Source organism: Melanotaenia boesemani, chromosome 3 (assembly GCF_017639745.1).
Source record: "Melanotaenia boesemani isolate fMelBoe1 chromosome 3, fMelBoe1.pri, whole genome shotgun sequence".
NCBI classification, from domain to species: Eukaryota; Metazoa; Chordata; class Actinopteri; order Atheriniformes; family Melanotaeniidae; genus Melanotaenia; species Melanotaenia boesemani.
Window position 1 is genome coordinate 35489622 of NC_055684.1, and position 22062 is coordinate 35511683.

At 39.9% G+C, this 22062-nt stretch overlaps 1 protein-coding gene across 7 annotated transcripts in view; it reads left to right on the forward strand.

The window, feature by feature from the left end:
- The window catches only part of celf4 (CUGBP, Elav-like family member 4), a 96223-nt gene that overhangs the window by 20396 nt on the left and 53765 nt on the right, over positions 1–22062 (forward strand). For all 7 annotated transcript variants that reach the window (XM_041980608.1, XM_041980613.1, XM_041980611.1 and 4 more), the window contains exon 2: positions 6477–6559. In XM_041980608.1, the coding sequence (XP_041836542.1) occupies positions 6477–6559 (83 nt within the window). The remainder of the gene's footprint in view (positions 1–6476; positions 6560–22062) is intronic.

The window sequence follows — 22062 nt, forward strand, 5'->3', positions numbered from 1 at the left end:
CATTGACAGCAGAAACAAACAGCTTATCTCTCTCTCCTGGGCCAATATGGGTCTTAGTCAGATACTAGTGCCGCTGCCAGCATCTGACTTGTGACAATGATGATAAATTGAACGTTTGTTGACTGTCACTTTTCATGTGTGTGTATGTGTATCTGAGTTTCACCATGTTGGCTTTGATGACTTGTCCATACATTTGTGAATGTAATGAGTGGTAGAATCCTGTTCATAGTGAAGTTTTGATGCACTTATATTCAGTTTCTCTATAATACCCCTAAATTAAACATTGCAACATATGCAATAGTCATACATGCTCATTTGAACTAGGGTATTTGTACCCCTCAAGGTACTGTTACATTTTCAAGAGGAAAAATCATAAAATAGGAAGTAGCTAAGCTTGATTGAAAACACATAACTTCAGTGTCTTTAATGGAAAGACTGTGTATATAGTCAATAGTAGTTCATATAAACATAATGTAATTTGTTTTTCCAATTAAATTAAGTGGGAAATGGTATAGCTTAGATCATGTTCCCCACAGTTTTTTCCTCTTTAGTAGTAGGCTAACCTTAGCCAAGTGCTGTGTTGAGATATGCTTCCATATAACTGCATGTTTGCTAGTGAGTAAATACCACATTAAAGCTATCTGCACATGAATGGTAGGACCTAAGTAGGTGCAGAACAGGGATATGATCAGTTGGTTAGCAGTGGAAAAAAGTTAGATTTTAAAAAAAGTTTAGATGAAAGTTTAAATGAATTCTGTAATTAATTTCTGCATGACATGTCATAGCTTATGCACAGTGTTGGGTAGTAACGTGTTACTGTAATGTGGTTACTTTTAGACTTTAGACAGACTTTATTGTCATTTTGTAAACAGTCGGTGTATAGAAAATGAAATTTTGTTTGCATAGGCTTCAGTTTTCAGTTTATTTTGACAATAAATACTACTCTAATGCATTACTCTTTAAATAAAGTAAACCAGTTACCATCACTCTATGGTGCATTACTTTGTTAATAGCTAGATTAATATATTTTGGCCAGCGCCTGTGAGCTTCTTTCTGTTTACAGTGGTGATACAGCATGACATGGGCAGAGCTGCAAAGTCCACTTGTTGGACATTTTCTGTGCAGTTGCTTAGAAATATCGTCACTCGCGGGTTGAGGGTTCTTCTGCTTCCTTTGTGAAGCCCTCCAGATTCTGTCACAGCCATCCACAAAGCAATAACCCCTGGATGCAGAATGGAAAAATAAACGCAACAGTCCTTTTTTCAGGAACCAGTCTCCACAGCCCTGTTTCCTTGGTTACCATGGGCATCCAAACTGACACGCCCCTGCCCACACACACTAAGGAAATATGTAAATAAGATAGAGTTGGAGAAAAATAGTGCATCACAGGGTTTAACAGGCAGCATAGGTTTAATTTTTGAGCAGCTGTTATATTACTTTTTATTTATATTTATTTATTTTTCAAATAATCTGCTGGCCTGAGTTAAATAGAGTTAAAAAATGTATTTATGTTTGAGTTTTTTATGTATATCGTACAACACATTCATGGGAGAATTTTTAAGAATGTTCTTTCACAAAAGCAACTAAAACGTTACTTTTAACAGTAACACATTACTTTTTGGTGTAAGTAATCAACAACATAACTGAGTTAATTTTTTAATTAAGTAACTAGTAACTCTTAACTAGTTACTTTTTTCATTAACTAGCACAACACTGATCATGCACAATAAAAACAGGATTTATACACAAACAGAACTTAACTGGTTCAACTTATCTGTTTTAATTGGTTTTTGATGTTTTATGTAACATCTGACATACTTACAGGTTCTTGGGTATTGATGAGTCATACAGATGTTTAGAAAAGGGACCTGTTTATACAGTAAAAAAAAAACTAGAAGGTACACAACTCGCCAAAAATGTGTCAAGAAAAGGGCAACTTTAAACTTATCTTAAAGGTCCCATATTATACACTTTATTCCCAATCTGAGACCATTCATTAATATCTAAATGAAATATTTCCGCCATGGTATGGACAAATCGACCCTCAGTTTGAGTGCAGCGGCTTCTCTTCACCTCCCTCTTTTTAGCAGCTTCAGAAATGTGCCGTTTATGGTGGGCGGAACCCTGGTGGAGCAGCTCAGCTGTTGGCTCCGCCCATCGCATCGCCCGTCATGAGGTGATTGACAGGTTAATATATTTTCAAGCTATCAGACTAATAAGGCCGAAACGATAAAATAACTGCCAGCTCTTACCTCTCCAGCTGTGTCACGGACAGTTGGTATTGAACCTGGCTTCAGCTTCAAACGGTTGGCGAAGCCTGCTTTCCATGCCCCCATGTTGTGGAAACAGTCCTCTTTGAAATGCTGGCCACAGACATGCAAAACCTTTGGAAGTTTTCCGGGTACATTTCCTCCAAAAATAAAATTAATCCACTCAGTCCTCGTGGGTTCAGTGGATGGAAGTAAAAAAACGTTTTCGTGTTCATTTATGCAGCCACAAACAGAACAGTGCTTCTGTCGCTTAGCCATGTCCGCTAACGAGGGTTGCCGAAGAGGGAAAAACACTGGGCGCTAGGTGATTTTTAGAGGGCGGGCTTTGAGAGCCGGTAGACGGGTCCATCGCTCTGTGGGGAGTGGTTATTGTCCCTTATGACGTCATAACGTACACGCTTTCAAACAAGCTCATTTCAGCGCTTACTTCCCTAGAGGTGGAGCAGGGGGGAGAGAGAGCGCCTGAAAGAGTTTCACACTTACGGGTCTCCTACACATGCGGGGGGACCAGTATGACTGTTCCAAAACCATTAAAAAGTGAATTTTGCATAATATGGGACCTTTAATGTACAGGCAAGTATGCCCACAGCTACTTTCACGAATCAGACAGCTGTCTACCAATCACTTGAATGAACCTAACAATAAAACTATAAGTTAGTTTCTTATTAACCCGTTGGGACATCCTGTGGGTGGAAAGTTACAAATAAACTTGGATTTTATCCAGTCCAAGTACCTACACATGTTATAAGTGTGGGGCAGTTACTCTACAAAAGTAATTAGTTACTAGTTACTCATTACTTCTGTAAATTGTAATGGAATTATTTTACTTGTTACTGCATTTGACAAGTAACTTCACTACTTATTACCATATTTTACCATTTCTTAATTCACCGTGTAGACATGGGCAAACATCATAGCCAAATCATCACTGCCACTAGTGTTTACTGTGTATTGTAAACAAAAAAGATTTAAAACCATAAGAACAACATCCCTGCTTGTGGGAAGAAATGGACACACTCGTCTCATCATCATTTTATCTAGTATTTTTCTAAACCTGGGCGATTCAATAGTCGACAGGGGGAGCATGTCTCCTACAGTGAACCCTGCAACTAGCTTGTTAATTTCTGTCTTACCGGCTGCTGCGCTCCAGGAAATGTTGAAAAAAGCTTAGCTTGTTTAGGCGGGTCGGCTGCTGAAGGACTCCTTCCACTGACCGGCGAGCAGGATCTTTCACCACAAGTTTGGACTGAAACTGGACTGAACTGAAAATAATGCGAATATCGCCACTGACCAAAAGCCTGTGTCTCTGACTCTCCAGCTTCATTTTTCTTACTCTTGGCGCACAATCAGCTACGTCACTCAAACTGATCTCTACGGCAACGTGCCCAGGCAAGCACACACACAGGCAGCAGCATGCGCATACCACTTAAAACAAATCAAACACTTCTCAAGTAATGCAGAAAAACACGTTACTGTAGGCCAGTAAGGTACTTTCTTTACCAATATTTTAGGTGTAATGCCCTACTTTACTTCGTTACCCAAAAAAGTAATATCGTTACTGTAACTCGTTACTTTGTAACTGCAATGTGCCATCAAACTTTGTAACGTGTTACTCCCGACACTGCATGTTATACACCATTGGAAAGCGAAGATTCTTGAGATTCGAATCTCAATGAATGTATACCATTCCAGGCTACAATCATAACGGTTTTAATAAACATACTTTACTAAACTTTAGAAATTTACCTTTGAAGCCATACTCTACTTCAGTAGCAGATGATACTGCAACAGAAATGATCCTGTAACATCAGCAAAGTTTCAGAAAAAGTAATCCAGTAAAATAGCTGGTCCTCAAGTAGTCTTTTATCCGTAATAACCCATTTAAGGCAGAAATTTAAGCATTTTAAGGGGTAAAAACAATTCTACATAAGTTTCTGATCTTAAAACTCTCTACTTCTGATTCGTTTTGATGGCACATTGCAGCATCTCAGGGCTAAGAAACCGCACATAATAATTCTTTTCTTCAACTTGGAGCATGACTTTACAGCTTACCATGGCTAACACAGCAAAGACACACAAGAGGACATTATCAGAGGGAGCAAGGAAAAGAAAGAAAAATCACAGAGCAACATTGGACTGACTTTTACTGGCTGGAGAGAGCTCAGAGCAGAGACAGGTTGCCAGATGGATGCCAATTAGTCTTCGTTAGGGGATGCCAAAGTACGAAAAACTGCCAAAGTTCAGTAGAGCTATTTTAAAATATGAGTCGGGGTAGAAATCAAATTAATTTCTTGTCTCTGAACATTCTGCTGATTCATTTTTATCTATTTGGGCGAAAAACAGACAAAATATATTGGTAGTATTTTAAATTCTGCTAACACTTTCACGCATGAAACAACTGTAAAATGTTAATGCTTATTGAATTTTTTTTTACTTTTACTGTAAAGAATTTAGCACTGTAAAGGAACATTGTCTCAGGACTGCTTTGCTTAACATAAAGGATTCAAATTGCTCTTTCAGTGGCAAAAATACTGGTTACGGTAGATTTCTGTGATCCAAACATGCGAATGAGTGTCAGGCACATGAATCAGAGGCTCGCATGTTTTTCCTGTGGGACAGTGCCTGCATGTAGCATTAACACGACAGGCCCTGAGAGGATAGGAGGTAGCAGAGCTGTCAGCGGCTTGCTCCCACTTCGCCTAATGAGAGAGAGGCCCGTTAATTAAAAACACCAACAGGCTGAGTTCCCCAGTGTCCCAACATCAGGACGACCTGGGGTTAAAGACACGGAGCAGAGAGGATGGAAGGCGTGCTGTTTCTACATACAGTATACGGTGCTGCCCTCAACAATAAATAGCCCTGAGTATTCACAAAGAACAAAGAGAACCACAAACAGGAAGAGCTATTATAAGGGGGCACTTTAAACTGCACTTTGTGTCTTTGGGGGACGGGGGTCTATGATAATCGTCTATTGCTTAGCCCTTGATGTTCCCAGAACAAACTGTGGCTCTTTTGTCTCTTTGTGCTCGTGTTTGCTGCATGGCAGCAGGGAACTGCTCGCCAAAGCTTGCATGCAGACAACTGTGGTTTGAAGAAATGAAAAAAAAAATGTCAAAGCCTGTGCGTCAGGATTTTTTTCCCCTGCTGCAATGTTTATATCTACCTGTTTGTTTATTTGTGTCTGTCATTAAGAGATTTTTCTTTTCAAAAAGCTTCAAATGCTAAAAAAATCATTATTATTACGCAAGTCCACAGACATGTTTATCATTTGGATGATGTTTTTTTCTTTGCAGAATTGACCTGAAATTAGTTAAATAAATGTACATATGTATGTAAGGGCAGAAGGTATGAACCAGCTAAACACCTGCTTGCATATTATGAACTCAGTTTGCATTGCAACAACGCAGTCTTTTCTGTGGTTGTGTTTGTTAGCGTTTTAATACACTGTCAAACACATAAATCATTAGCAATGATCTGCGGATTGACAGTTTGTCAGCTCTCTGACAGTGGTGTGTGCATCTCTGTTAACAGGGGGTGGCGAGGGAACGGCTTACACGTTCCCCATGGCTTCATCGTCTTCTGTGCCTCCTGCGTCTCCATCTTCTTTCCACCCCCGCATGTCAGCCCAGGTGCTAACAAAACCGAGGATTGTGGGTAGTCTTGGAACATATGGAGCAGGGAGATGGAGAAATGAAGGGTGGAGCGGGGAGCGGGGAGGGTGGCTGGGGGAGAGAGGGGGAAGCTGTCAGGCTGTCTATCCCTGTCACAGCAGCCAGGAGAGTGCGATGGACAAATGGATAACTGCTATTTCAGACTGCCAGGGAGAAAGCTCAGTCAGATTTGATGTGTTGATGTGGGCATAGTGACTCTATTGCAGCAGAATGCACAAATCGTTACATGTTGATGCGATTTTTGGTCCCACGTGTTTCTCCTCAGCATTTGTATACACAGAAATGTTCTGTTTGTTCAATCATTGAAATGCAGCTCATTGTGCACAAACATGCACAGGCGCACACAAATGTGAAAAAATTGCTGGTGCGGCCATGTGGACAGAGTTTTAGAGCTGTGGCTGCAGGCTTTCTCTGTATGTGTGTGTGTGTGTGTGTTTGTCTATGTGTTGCATTTAGCGATTTGCTGATGACCCCCCAGTTCACTGACTGTAGCATAACTATGTCTTTCTCTTTCTTTCTCTTGCTTTCTTTTCAGGCTGTGCCTTCCTCACCTACTGTGCCAGAGAGTCAGCCCTGAAAGCCCAGAATGCATTGCATGAGCAGAAGACCCTGCCAGGGGTAAGTCATACATGTAGACCCAGATGCTAAATCTTACACAAACCTATCTTGGATTTACTCACAGATAAAAATAAAAATAAAAAATCAAAGAGGAATCTCCATCTTTGCCGTGCTGATCACGCGCTGAATATACGACAGCTATGAGCACAGACCCTCTCTCTCTTAACCCTCCCCCCACCCCCCCCACCCCGTGCAACACACTCTTTTCACCGCCTTCCTCTCTCTCTTCACTTTGACTGTCACATACACGCAAACCCACAGGGAGAAACCACACAGCACCACATCATAGGCATACTATTTATAGTCCTTCCCCCAGTTGTGCATCTGTGCGTGTGCACGCACCCGTGTGTGGGCAAATGTGTGAGATAGACAGAGAGGGATGAAAAAATGAGTGGGTGGATGGATGGAGGCTCTTTCTACATTCATGTGCATGCTCTGCATTGTGCCGGCAGCGGACTGGCAGCGGCACGAGTATGTGTGGTGAACACGTACGTATATCACAACGGTACATCTCACAACAGATGTTCACATGCTGTGGACGTGATTAGTCACATGTATGGTGCAGCTGGATGCAGGGCGTGCTCATTCGTATGCTCAGCTTTTATTCATACATGATAGAATGAGGGAGTTCTGACACTGTCATAGAAGAAAAGTAGATATTCATTCATTAGCAGGGTGTGTAATTTTGAAGGATTGTTTGCAATGTGAGCATTTTCTTTAATGTACACATAATTTCATGATTTTATATTTGTGCACATGTGTGTCTGTCATGCTTTTTGATTAGTGAGTGCATGCACCTGAATGTGTGCACATGGACATGAATGTGTTGCATGCACCAGCTCTGCTTTTGTGCGTCTGTGTGTGTTGGGAAGTTTTGATGCGTTTCTGTCAGGCCCGGCTCGGTTTGCTCTGTTCGTTTTTAATGACGCCTCCAGGGAAGCTGACAGTCGCCGTGTTGAGCGCGCAGCCTTTGATGTGAGTGATTATGACATCACAGACGTGCAGCCGAGAAGAGCGGAGGAGTGGGGATCTGTGCTCTGAGTTTTTTTTTACTTCCCAGTGGCATGTTATTCAGAAAGAAAGCGAGAGGGAGAAAGAAACAGAGACTCAGGGAAAGACAGGAGGAGAGATTAAATATTTGGCCAAAGCCAGAATGCAATCTTCTGCTCACATAAACTTTGCTGCCGATTCATATTCTTGTCTTTATTGTTCTTGTTTGACATGGACTTGAATATTTGGGTACAAAGACAACTCTTTAAAATATTCCGTCTTTACATGTTTAAGGGGAAACATATTTGGTCCCTACACTGTGGTGCATAATCAGCAAACACTAGTCGCTTAACAGCAACCTAGTTATAAAAGGAAATGCTAATTAGCCATGCTTTTGCTAGCAGAGCACAGTCTAAAGTTTACATTTGATCAATATTAAGTGGTAAGTAAACAAAAGTAATGCCATAGGACAGACCTAGATGCTAAACAAACCCTGAAACTGAGCAGTCAGGGAAGCAGAACAGGACACTGTCTTCTGTTGCCGGGAGAGGTAAAGCTAGCAAAACAGAATAAATGAGTTCATTAGAAACACAGCAAGGACTTGGCCCTGGAAAAGGCAGTTGGACATTTTATAGCAGACAATTACACCCTCTTTCCACCATTCATTCATTTTTTTCTAATGCTACATCTATCTTCTATCAATCCCTCACTCATGGGCCAAAAGAAGCTAAACCCAGCAGATGAAATCCCTTTTGCTCCCCTTTAAAGCCTCTTTCCCCTTCACTTTGTGCACTGATGCTCTTTTTATCGTTAAAGTTGTTCCCAAACACTTACATTTAAAAAGTTTTCCACTGCCCTTTTTCCTTTTGCTGCCAGGTGAGCTGAGTGAAGAGAGGATTTTGCTTCCTAGTGGAAATGCCAAGTAAGCATGGCTGTAGGGTGTTGATGAAGCTCAGACAAAATATTAAGGACTGCCGTATGCGAAGGTGTGTGTGTGTGTGTTTGTGTGTGTGATGCTGAGTGCAGCTGAGCATTTGCAGTGTCAGGAGAGACTTTGGGCAAACAAGCGACAAGTAAAAATATTGATGTTGAAGTGACACTGATTCTGAAATACTCATGAAAGATGACAAATTGTTTTCACATTCTTCATTCCACTGTAGCCCAGGAAACCACAGGTAGGCAGGATTATGCTAATGGGGAAGAGGTTTCTGCTAACATAATCAAATCAACTCAACTGACAGAAACCAGAGCTGCTGCATTGTTCATGGTCATCAAGTTATATCAACCAAGAGGCGATTTCATTGAAAATAGAGTTGTCATGATGTAAGGTTTCTTCTTATTATTCTTTTTTTTTTTTTTTTTAAGCCATGTGCTCATTTTTTAGGCCTCTGCTCAAAAATTGCATACCCATAATGAAATAAGGATATCTCTGCAACCACAAGGCTCATTTGATTATTATTGAAGTCACAGTAAAGAGAACACTTGTGAGACTTGCTATGATGTGTAAATATCAGTATATGTGTTACTGGTGAATAATAAATGAAGATGGAACGTGACACAAATGACAAAAAAATTCCTTCATTCTTAAAAAAAAAACACTTTCAGAGTGAACATAAATATCTCTTTAGAATGATGCAGCAGAAGCTCTAAACCTCTATCAAATCACAGTCCGATATCTCAGCATTATCTCTGCAAAGGCCAACTCTGATAAAGTGAAGCAGAACAAAATTAGAAAAATGTTTTAGTGCCAACAGTTTGGTCTCCAAACTGGCTATGCTGGCATTCCCATTTAGAGAACCTAAGGTTTTAAAAGGTTGAAGTCAACAATAAAGAAATGGTTGTGATATTTGTGGAATTTGTTAAAAACAGTTCAAACAAATTCATCTTTAACTATTAACTAACTAACTATTATTGCACATTTTGTGTATTTTTTGGCAAATTAATTATAAACAAAATACAAAACTAAAGGGTTGTTGAGACAAAAAGTATCTGGCTTTATGGGTGAAAAGGCAAACAAAAGAATTACTTATGATGAACTTTTAATAAAACTGCAACTAAACCTACACCACTTGTGCGGAGCATATTTTGACTATCCTCTGTTCTTTGAACTCTAGCCTCTTTGCAATTGAAAAAGACATCATATCCATTACAGTGAAGTAGACCAAGGCTTCATCATGACGAGTATGTCTGCTTTCCTTACTTATTCTTTGTTTCAAACAGACCAACTAAATCCCTCCTTCTCTCCAGCTTCTTTGATGCTCCTTAATACATAACCAGAGGAAAAGAAATACTGCCAAATCCAGCTGCGTGATAACTTAGTTATAACTTAGTTTCCCATTTCAGGGCTCCACGTGAAATGCATCTTCATTTCTGTACTGTAGTAAAGATGGATGTGATGGTGATTGTTTTAGTGGCATTTCCCTCTTTTGAAGTTTACTATTCATCAGCAATCCATGAACAATGGGGTGTCTAAAAGCATCCAAACCTGTGTAAAGGTTTGGATGCTGGTACTGTGCCCTAGTAAGTTGGTTTACTATCTACAATAATATCAAATGATTAGATGAATTATACTGAGTGAGGGTTTTTCTTTCTTTAAAGTTTCATATTATACTGATTTCATCAGTACTAGTAGACAAGACACATACCCTCTCAGATTAACCAAAAGTATCCTTTGATCATAAACCTTTGTGTAGTGTTCCTTTGTATGTAACATCTGTTAAAATGTGTGTCAGTGTGGGTGTGTTGTGAGGAAAATTTCTGTGAAGAAGAAAGTTTCTCTCTCAAGCGCCAAAGCTGTTGGCTACTACAATAGTTCAGATTATTGTAAACTTAAAAAGACATCTTTAAAAAGTAAACCCACAACAGTTGGCATGATTATAACTTTCCATAGCTGGAAATGTGCAACCACATTTTCACACCCAGCTCGTTACACACATCCACAATCTGGAAGCCTTTAGGTGTCACATTGTATTGAAAATTGCTACTCCTTCTAAACTGACCCTCCTCTGCAACCTTCCCAGTTACACATCATTGGGCTTAGGCCCAATCCCATTTCTCTTTTTTACCCCTTCCCCTTGCTTCTCCCTACCCCTTGTCCCTTAAAACAAAGTGGATTGGAGGGTAGGGGTAAAACAAATTCCCCCTCGGAAATGAGATGCCCATACTTTAGTGTTATACGTCATCAGAAGTCGCCGTTAGTTGATCTGTCAGATGAAGCAACGAAAGTCTATGACAACTGTTGTCAACAAGCTGTTGACAACAAACAAAGATGGCATCTACAGCTGTTCAAATCTTCAGTTGTTATTTCATGTGTCTGGGTTGTGGGCATGTTTTTGAGTTTGTCTTCAATAAGACAAAAAGAAAATGAAAGGAGGCATTATGTTTGTTATAACGCTATAATACACTCTCAGAGGGGTATACTGACTACCGTTAGCGACATTAGCAAACTAACGTAACATTAATGAACAGTTGATTAGCGATTAGAACTAAGTTAACGATTTTGATAAAAAGACTACAATGAACGAGGTTGTAAATAAGATGGAACCGATTTTAAAATAATTTTTACATCATTGTTAATGCTGGAAACACATTTATGAGTGTCCTGCCTTCATGCTGTTGCCATCTTTGTTGACGTATCCAGTGTATGATGGGAAATTTTTTTAGCCTTTTGTTTGAAGTGTGCTCCTGAGCTGTCTTCGTTTGGAGGGCTGAACGCACAAAACAGAGGGAGAGCTAAGGGGCAGAAATGAGATTCAGTCTTAATGTTCAGTGATCCATGGTCAGATTCAGTGAATGGAATACAAATATTTATCATTGTTCTACTTACTTTTAAATTTAATTTTATAATATCTTTTACAGTCGTTGATTGATAAGTTTTAGGGAATTAAGTTACTTGGCTCAGCTTTAAGAGAAGCAAGCTCTCCAACTGTACTGTGAAATTTTCTTCCTGCATCCTGGAAATGAGAGTTGTCAAACAACAGATTTGGGAGAAGCAGTGCAGATTCCATTCTGGCATGAAACCAGATTTTTTTTACCCTTGCAGCTTTGCTCAGGGGGTTTAAACATCCTGACTGCATGTACTTTGTGGACTTGGACAAGGCTTGCAACAGTGTCCCCCAGGAATGACTCTGATGGAAACTCTTGATTTACCAGTTGGCCAATGTTCCAACCCTTGGATAAGGTTAAATATTTTGGGCAGTGACCAAAAGAATAGATCATAAATCCATTTGCAATAATCTCTGCAATGTTTTTTAGGGTTATAGTCAGGGTCGTATAGCACCGATTTAATATGTTAAGAAACTTAAATCTGAGGTGTCCTGTCTAAATGTCAATATCTGAAGTGTTGGGAGCGAGAAGAGGAGGAATACTGGGGGAAAATCTTTGTTTCCTCATTTGAGGTACACAATTTCTGAACATATGAAATAAGTATTTCCACCTGGTAGAGGGATGGTGATGTGAGGCAAACTTGAAATGGGGCACACCTCAAACACCAGGCCTTGACTGTCATCCTTGTGCTTCTGCACTACAGTTTCAGACTACAGTAAGAGGCATTTAAAAGCTCCTTTATTGATTCTGGCAAAAGTCCTCACAAGTGGGTGGATGTATTTTTTTGTGTGCACGTGTGTGTGGTTGTGCGCTTCTGTGTGGGTCACAGGGTGGAGTTGCAGAGCTGCAGCTTATGCAGCGTGTGCACAAACCACAGAGTACAAATACCCACCAGCGAATCCTCCCGCACACATAGAAGTTCTAACACACGCAAAAAAAGTCAAACAAAAAAAAATAGATCTGGCATCCCCTCAAACGCACAGTCAAGCATACAGTATAGGTCAGGGCACTGACATATGCCCCAGCACTTCACACAGTAGCATGCACTCCTGAATACCTAACACCCTGTTCCAAGTTTGGAAATAATACATCCAAGCACACATGCAGGTACAGTACAAAACACCCCACTGATACTCCCAAAACACTCATATTCCAAACACTCCTCTTGTAACTGCAACACAACACTCCTCGTAAACACTTCCATTCAACAACATGATACTGTGATACTCGTAGAAAGAGAAAGAGAGGGAAAGAAAGAGGGAGAAAGTGAAAGAGAGAGGGAGAGAAGGAGAGAATCACAGCATCAATTGACTCTCACTGTAATAGTGAGCCAGATGAGAAAATATAGAACACTGTGAATCAATGCGTCATTCCAGAACACTTTAACACACACACACACACATATAAACACACAATGTTTTCAGCCTGAGGGCAAACAAACTACAGAAAAGACAGGACAGCAAATGAATAGAAGGAGTGAGGAAAGTGGAAGGAGTGCATGACGGCAGACTGGAGAGAGTGGGTGGATGGAGGGAGTGGGAGGAGAGGTGTAGTCGAAGTGCCTCTATACCGACTGATTTGTGTCTGTTTCTTTTTTCAACCCCCCTTTCTGTCAGTTGAGATAATGCCAGGGCAAGAAATCCATGGCATTGATTAGATACTGCGACCCAGTTTCATGGCAGCTTTTTCTCAATAAGTCACCCTCATTGGTCAATAACTGCCAGGCTCCCCAGGTAAAGTGGGTGAAGAGGTGTTTGGACGGGGGTGGGGGAATTAGGCCGAACTCAGTTATGATTAGTTTCCTCTGGCATGCACAAGTCCAAGTTCACTCTTTTCTTGTAGATTTTAAATTAGTGGCGTAATGTTCAGTAGGCAAAGCCTTACGTCGACATGACTAATGCCACCGACTGTCGAGCTAAAACATCCCCTCCCTCTCCAGAAGCCATCACCTCATCAACTATCCTAATCGCCCCTATCCAAATGAAAACCATTTGCCAAATAACGTGCTCCACTTAATCAATACACAGTCATTGACAGAATACCAGAGTGAAGTACAAGCAAGTTTTAGCCAAAACAGCTCAAGCTTTTTAAATCAATAAGCACAATCATGCAACAAAGACAAAGATTTTTATGAGCTCATAGACCTAAGTAGTAACTTATTCAAGGAACCAAAGTTTAAATCAATCTCCTTTAGTGGACAGTAGAAAGACAAAGAGAAATGACCAAGCTGTGTTTCAACATACACAATATAAGGTGCCATTCCCATGGTTTTGCCCACCTTTGTTCAGGGACTGTTCTGGCCCCTCATAGACAAACTATGTAACTTTCCAACCTTAAAATCAGCATTCCTGACTCGTTTGATGGTACAGTGACATTTATTATGTACATTTCTGGAGCCATCCTGATGCTGAGGAACTAGACTTTACAACTTTTGCTTGCAGATGACGTTGTAGCTGACTTTTGCTTTACACACCGCGTCAAGCGCTACCAAGCACATCAACACACCAGCCGTTTTGAAAGTGCATCGTGGCTGGTTCAACAAAAAAATGAAGGAAGGCATTATCAGAGGAAGAGAGGAATAGAAAAAGAGACAGGAACAGAGAAAGGAGCATTGAGCTTAACCCCATCAAATATGTTTGGGATGAACTGAAAAGGTGTTTCTATCCTTTGACTGGAGGCTGATGGAGCAACAGATTAATGCCCATGGTTTTGGTTTGATTGATTAACTGATTGATTTCTGTCATGAACTGCAGTGTCTAGTCCATACAAGCTCAAGCTATCAGTACTGTTTAATCCAACCCAACGAAACTGCTTGTCGGGTTGTCAAACAACATCTGAAAACCATTGTTATATATTCACAGCAACAAAATGACGGGCCTAAATTCACATCCACTTCATAAAGTGGGTCAGAAAGTATTTAGAGCGAAGCTTCTCTCCTGTATGCATGTAGTTTTTTTATTTTAGTTCACATAAATTTTTCTATCCTACACCATCTTCCCTCTCCTTATGATAGCACACCATCAAATGCAGCAATTCTAACAAGCTATAAACACTTTGCCTCTCAACAATGGTTGCATGGTGCATCATAATAGCTCGCTCTTCATGAGCACAATGCCCACCAACTTTATAAAACAATAAACAGAAGGCAAAATAAATCCAATAAGCTGCATAACTGAGTAAAAAAGTAAAAAAAAAGGTGCTTTACGTAGCAGAAATGCTGGAATGACATTTTTTATTAATCTCATATAGTTGTAGTTTTAGGATACACGTCTGCATACGTTTTGCCATCTACACCAGCTTTGGTTAAACCCCTGTGAGGCATAACACATGAATGGTGCTGTAATTGTAACATCATTACCAGCCAACACCCCATCCTTTGTCATATAAAGTCTGAATGCTTCCATTATCATTAGGCTTTAGGCCTGATGTTACAACCTCCCATTGCCAAGTGGAGTTTGAGCAGATTGTACAAATGAGAAGTATTCTGCCTTGAAGCAGTAGTTCACTATAGTCCAATAAGCCAACTAATTTCAGAAGTGGTGCATGCTACCCGCTGGGTCCATAGATTGATGATTCATGAATGAAATCACACACCTTTTTACAACTGAACCTCACTGTTGTGCATGAAGCGTCATGGCAATAAACTGGATTTTAGTGTTAATATTAAAGGGGGAAAAAAAACCCTGCTACTACTTGTCCTTGTGACAAGTTTTTAATTTATAATTATTTTAATTTAAATTTTCAATGATTAGGAGGAGAAAGAAGTCCTCAGACACCAGCTGCTTTGAAAAGTGCAATACACACTTTAAAGGAATGGATTGAACTGTATGAGTAACTTTAAACACCTCTTTTAAGTGCCCTTATTGGATGATCTGAATGTTTTTACATTGACAGCTGAAATATGTTGGCACTTTAGAGATTCCAGGGGTGCCATGCTCTTTTTAGCATCTCATTCGGTTGCTGGCACAAAAGCTATTGTCAGACTGAAGTCAACTTGTCCTTTCCTTGAGGCCGTATTGATCCACAAAAGCATAGTCTCACAGCTCACCACCAAATATTCATTCTCAACACTCTGCCCCACTGAGCATTTACAAGTGGTAATGTCACAAGTGTCATTTAAGGCTCTTACATGTACTCACCAAAATGGAAAATGGTTTAAAAAAAACAAAAAGAAGTCAATTCCTGGATGACTTTATGCACTTTTAGCAAGTTAAGTTTAACAGAAACCTCTTTTTGATGCCCAAATTATTGTCTAAGTGCTGAGAAATCAGCCAGCCAATTCTTGCATGACCAGAGTTGTTTCATAAATCCTCAAATGACTGGACTTCCTCACTGATGTAAAGCCAGCTATGGCTATGGCTGTCACTGGGGAGAGAAATGCTGCAGCTGGAGTTGCTCTTCCAAGAAATAAAGAATTTTATAAAAGTCTTAATGGTGCCCTATCCCATCCTATTCAAGCGTGTGTGTGGCTTCAGCCCTTGCCCTACGTATAGTTCACAGATTTAAGTATCTCCATAAGCTGGTTGTGATAGTCATTCTGCCATTGTCACAGTTTTACCTCCTGCTGCTGCTGCTGTATTGAGTTCGCCTGACTCCAGCTGCTTTGAAATATCCTGCCAGTTCAGAGATTTTTTTTTTTCTTTTTCACTCTGAATAGTTTTATGTCACACTGCTATATCTATTTGTCTTTCTCAGGCTCTCAAGCTGTAGCAGACATACAGTAGAGTGTGTCTTTCCACAACAGTAAGTGCAGTGTTGTCAAATATTTTTATTGTAGGCTGCTCAGGTAATTTACCATGCACATTAAATGTTGAAGAACAGAGAAAAGATAACTGGAAACAATAAAATGCAATAAATCAGTCACACTTACAGTATAATTTATCTATAAAAGTGGTGTTTCATGGCTCACGGGAGCATATTATGGTCCAGACGGTGTGTACCTTTCTTTTCTGTCAAGCATTAGAGTGGCTTGGGATGTCTGTTCTGCTCCCAAGTCTCTTGCTCAGTTGTCAGTGTGGGACAGAGCAGATGCTTTGAAACAGCAGAGAACATTTTCATTCAATGATCTCATTTTTCCCCGAGGCTTTACAGGGCTCTTACAGCTTTTACTGAACAGCATGAAGCTCAGTATACTCTGCATCTCTCTTTCTATAATAGTTCTTTCTGTTAATCAATGGTCTCCAGTTTTTCAAAAAAGACCTACCGCTGTTATGAAATTAAAGGTTACTGGGAGTAGTTGTCTTAAAGCTCTTATATTTTATTCAGAGTCCCTTTAGGATACTTAATTTGAGCAATGAACATTAGTTATAGCTTGTTTTCAAGAACGACTTTGTAGAATGCTTGAGTAAAGCTGCTCAATAGATGTTGAAGTTACTTTCTAGATTCAATATAACAGCATTTTAAAGTGCTCCTTTGGCACTGAACTAGATTTAAAAAAAAACTTGTGCCACAATGATGGCTGAAGAATTCTTTACAAACCAGTTTGAGCAAGAGTTTTCATAAAGAGAAAAATGACTACATCAATGAAAAGCAAAGGGCAATTTTCATGTCATGCTTCCACTGCTGTTGTCTCTGCCTTCTATCATCTTAACCCTGATGGCAGACATTACTCAAGGAATGTAAAACAGATTATAAAAGAGCTAAGCCTGTAGCCAAATTGGAATAAATGGCATTGCAAAAGTGATTAGAAATCACTAAGATAAAGGAGGTTATGGATGCAAACAGTATGCAGTGATGTGTTACTCTACTAGAGTACTGAACATTTTTAAAACTGGAACCTACTGGTGAGCCAAGCTGCAATATTAATGTTGTTTTGGTCCTTTAAAAATTCTTATAAACCAGAAACACACCCCACAGTTTTCACAAAGGTGTAGCGAAATAACAAAACCCATTTTATTCTGTGACCTTCAGCACCCCATCTTCACTGAAGCTGCTGGAATATATAATATGGCAATAGTAATTTCTTTGTTTGGGCCATATCATCTGATATGTTGGACACAGTGAGAAAGTGGCACTCGGAAATCTTATTCCCGACCCCACTGAAGCAGCTGGAGAGCTGGTGGCCAGCAGATGTGATAATGATACAACGCACCAGCTGAGACGGGATAGCGGGCCACGACTCAGGCAGCTTTTAATAATTGATGGCAGCCATGGCCCCGTATTGGCCAGTAATTGCATTACAGGTCACTTCTCAATAGCAATTTGTGAAAGTTGTGGTGATGTGTGCTGGGTGGCGATCAATAGACACTGTCCAGGGAGGCAGCGCCCCCACTCCCCTCTCCCATGCTGCCTGTCTCTCTGTCTCTGTGAGGGGAAACTGGAGATATTATCTTTCAGTGAACAATGCAGAACGGATTCTACACCAAAATACCTTCTTTGGTTTAAGATATTTTTAACTATGAGCACCACAGATATTAAACAAAATGTGAATGAAGACGTTCAGAAATCATGCATCAGTATCTGGCCTGCCGTTCTGAAGCATCAGCTTTAAGGTTTTGGGAGCCAGAAGTGAAGTGTGAGAGATTGATTTTTTTTTTTTCTGAACACTACATTCACACAATTATCTATAATATTACACTTGAATTCACTTCTAAGTAATAACTTATTTCATATTTTGTTTTATTTATCTGTTGTCTGTACTCTTTTTTATTATTATTTTGGGTTGTCTGTTTTGTTTTGTTTAGACATTTAGTTTCTTAAGTTGCTGATTAAAACTTAATAATTTCTTTCAAACATACAGGAATAAGTCAGTTGCTGCAAAATAGGGAAACGTGGACTTTTCTAAAAGTGGGGGTTGATTTGTTTCTCCTGGAATGCTGTAAAAATGGTGGTGAAAAACTGCTGAGGAACTCAAAAGAGAACCTGCTGTGATTTGGATAGAAATTATTCATTTAAGCTAATAATGCGATTATTCTTATTTCCCCACAAAAATTTCACACACTATTCTTATTTCACATTATTTTATTAATTATTAAGTTGTCCAGCACCCTAAATATTACATACTGAAATTTAATCAAGTGTCCATGTGAGAACTTATACAGTTTCGCAATGCTATGAACAGCAGCTGTGTCTGTAAAAGTTGACAGCAACTACTGAGTGACACTGATGGCTTAGGCACAGTACTATCAAAAATCATTATCGCTTGTTGTTATATATATATATATATATATATATATATATATATATATATATATATATATATATATATATATATGTTTATATATAAAATCACAAAGTGCTCCACAAAATCCAACAATGCAAAAATAAATAAATAAGTAAAATAAAGAAATTACTACAAAGCAGATTTAAAAATATGTCTTTCTAACTGACTTTAAAAACAACCACAGAGTCCACTGATCTCAGGTCTGAAGAAGAGAGTTTCAGAGTCTGAAGGCCACTGAACAGAAAGCGCTGTCTCCTGGTCACAGGACCTTGTGAACCTGCCAGGGGGATATGGCTTCAGAATCCCTCTGGTACAGGCTGGGGCTTCTGTGAAGAGATCTCCAGGTCAGTAAAAGAATCTTGAATTGCATTCTGAAATAAACCAGAAGTCAGTGCAGTTGCATCAAGATTGGAGACACATTAGAAAATGTGGAGGATTTTGTCAGAAGCCTGGCAGCAGCATTTGCAATTATTTTCAAGCTCAATCCATAAAGTGACATCCGTGCACCTGTTTGTCATCAACATCAACAATTTATTTAACACCAGTCACAACTGCACAGTTGAAAGCATGAAAATGCATAAAATAACAGCATACAACAATTAAAATGAGTAAAACATTAGTAGTAAAATAGACACACATCTAATCCAGACAATAAAACTAAATAAAAATAAATTAAAAACTAAATAAGATCAGTCCCGGGTTGGGTTAAAGGCCAAGAGTAAAAGTAAGTTTTAACACGGGTTTTAAAAAATGGACGCTAAGGGAGGCTGTTTAGATTTCAAGCATCTCTCATGAGTTCTGCATCTTAATCCAATGCAGCACCCAAACACTGCAATGGCCCGTTAAAATAACAAAATATAGCCTACAAGTCTGAAACCTAAATGAGTTGAAAGGAAGCCTCAGGTTCCAGGTTAAAATAGCACGGGAGCTCAGATCTGCCCTCGTCTCAATGGACAGCAGAGTGCTTAACTGTCTGCTGGAGCCTGGTGGCCCTCTGGCTCTAATCTTTCTCATGGAAGTTATTTACTGTTCAAGTTTTGTTTTTGTTTTTTTGTTGTCTTGCTCCCATTGTTGATGTCTCAGCCACGTTGACATGTAAACTATCACTGTGTCATTTTGCTGCATCTGGCATTCATTCGTTTTCTGTATCTATCTCTTTCTCTGTCTCGCTCTCTCCTTTTCTCCTCTTGCTCCCTCTGTTTTGGCGTAAAGAGGAGGAGAGGAGAGTGGAGGAGACAGTAGATTTTGCATGCTCTAAATACAGCCTCTACGTGTGTGGGGTGTTGTCATCAAAGGAGAGAAGGGACAAGGGATGGTTCACTTCCTTTGTGATAGTGTGTGTGTGCATGTGTAGCTGATTCTATGTGCATTTAAATGTGCACAAATTCTAGCAAACATCAAAGCTGTGCCCTCATCCACCTCTCTGTCTTTACTATTCTTCTCCTTTCCTCTCTTCCTCGGTCACTCTCCCTAATGCCCATTTTTAGCATAATTTTGTCAGCTTTTTTTTTTTTGGTGGGGAGGGGGGTCGTTGTATTCTACCTTTTGCTTGCCTGTCTGTGTTGGTGTGTCTCACCTCTCTTGCATGTGCTTGACGGGGTGTGACAGCATTGAGAAGTCACCAAAGAGGTAAATGATGATAGGCCATCCATCATGCTTTATGGACCCTGTATGGTGCTGCCGTGGAGAGTGGCTGCACTGTGCAGTAACTCAGAACACTCTGTCCCTCCATATAACCTGGCAGGGGCTCTGCTGCTTGCCTCACCTCCGCTGGGCGAGTGTTTATGTGTGTGAGACACAGGGGGAGTGTTGGTCTGACTCACCCTTTTAAGTGTTTCTCGGTGTGTGTTTGTGATTCAGCGTATGTAGATGTGTGCGACGGGAAACGAGAGGGCGCTTGTCCACACTGGCAGACTGTATGCAGCACATGAGCTTTCATTATAGCCTGATATGCCACTACTGGGAGGAGCTCTGACCAGAACACACCCACGCAACTTACACACAATGCAAAAGTGCTCAAAAGAGAAAAGGACTGAGGTAATCCAAACAGTATTTGCAACACTTGACCCAAATTTCTCTTTCAGTCGTTTCTTAAAGACAGCTTAAAGGAAGAAAGTAGTTCCAGTTTGTATTTTTATTTACTGCATGTTTGCTGTCAAGTGAAAAGTAATGTTTAAATATCAGGAAACTATTTTTAAATAATATCTGTTTCTAATCAGGTCGTAAAGTTAAGGAAATAGAAATAGAAACTAAGTCAAAATGCAGAGGCAGTAACACCAACCATCTGGCATGGTGGTAGAGGGGAGATGATTTGGGCTTGTTTAGCAGCCACAGAACCTGGGTACCTTGCAGTCATTGAGTTGGTCATGAACTGACCAGTCTTGCAAAGGCCCAGTCAGGATTCCAGATCTCAACCTGACCGAAATACAGTGGCTTGAAATATCAGCTATTTGATGTATTTATGTGAGACCAGACTAAGACAGAAAATGTTCTGGCCATGAAGGAAGGCAGATTCAAGATTACTATAACACAAAAATAAATGAAAGTTGCACAATGTCTGACCAGATTTCAGGGCTAAATATGGTAGGGTATCATTTCTGGAGCCACAGCTGGTGCACAGCCAAATTATTTTCTGTGAAAACTTTACATAAACTTAGGCACAAAGAGACTTTTGAAGGTTTGTTTCAGGAGAGGATGTCTAACATCAAATGTTTCCTTACAAACGTACAGAGACTTTTGACCCAAGGTTTCTACTTCATAAACATGCAGGGATTAAAGGGAAGGGAAGCCTAAACTACATAAGCAGAAACAATTCCAAGTGAAATTGTTTGTTGAAGGAATCTATAGAACACAAACCTGCTCTCGACGAGTGGAATAAAGAGTAAACTCTGGACTCTTGAGCATTATGGAAGCTGCATCTCAGCTTTCAAGGATTATGATTTAGTTGTGAAAGGAAGGCAGAAAGACAATTTAAAACACTTATAATATTGCAATATTAGGGCCAGATGAAGATCAGTAGAGGAGGTGATTTATTTAAATTTTGTGTCAAGCATCTCAAGAATAAACTAATCCATTTGAGAATAAAGATCACACTGTTTAATAAAATGAATTACTTGAAAACATAAAAGTTTTTCTCTGTGACCCCATTACTCGTTTATGCATGTGAGCATCGTACTTAAATATTCTAAACCTTTTCATAAAGATCGCTAATGCTATTTGCACAGGAACTGTACCAGCTGACTTACAACCATCTGAAATCTTTACATCCCTCTTAGGCTTACAGCCTCTCCTGCACCCCCATGCCTTTCCATCCATCTCTCCTCTCCTCTTTGTATCTTTCACTTCAATAACCCCCTCCTCCTGGTGAGCCCTTTCACACTTTTCTTTTCTCACCTTTCCACATGGAAGAACAATTGCTCAGAGTGCTCTCTCTTCTGTCTCTGCCCTCCTCTCCTCCACTTCCTCTCCACCACTCGTAGATCCAGAGGGAATCACACTGTCTGAACCAAATGTGCCACAAACTTGT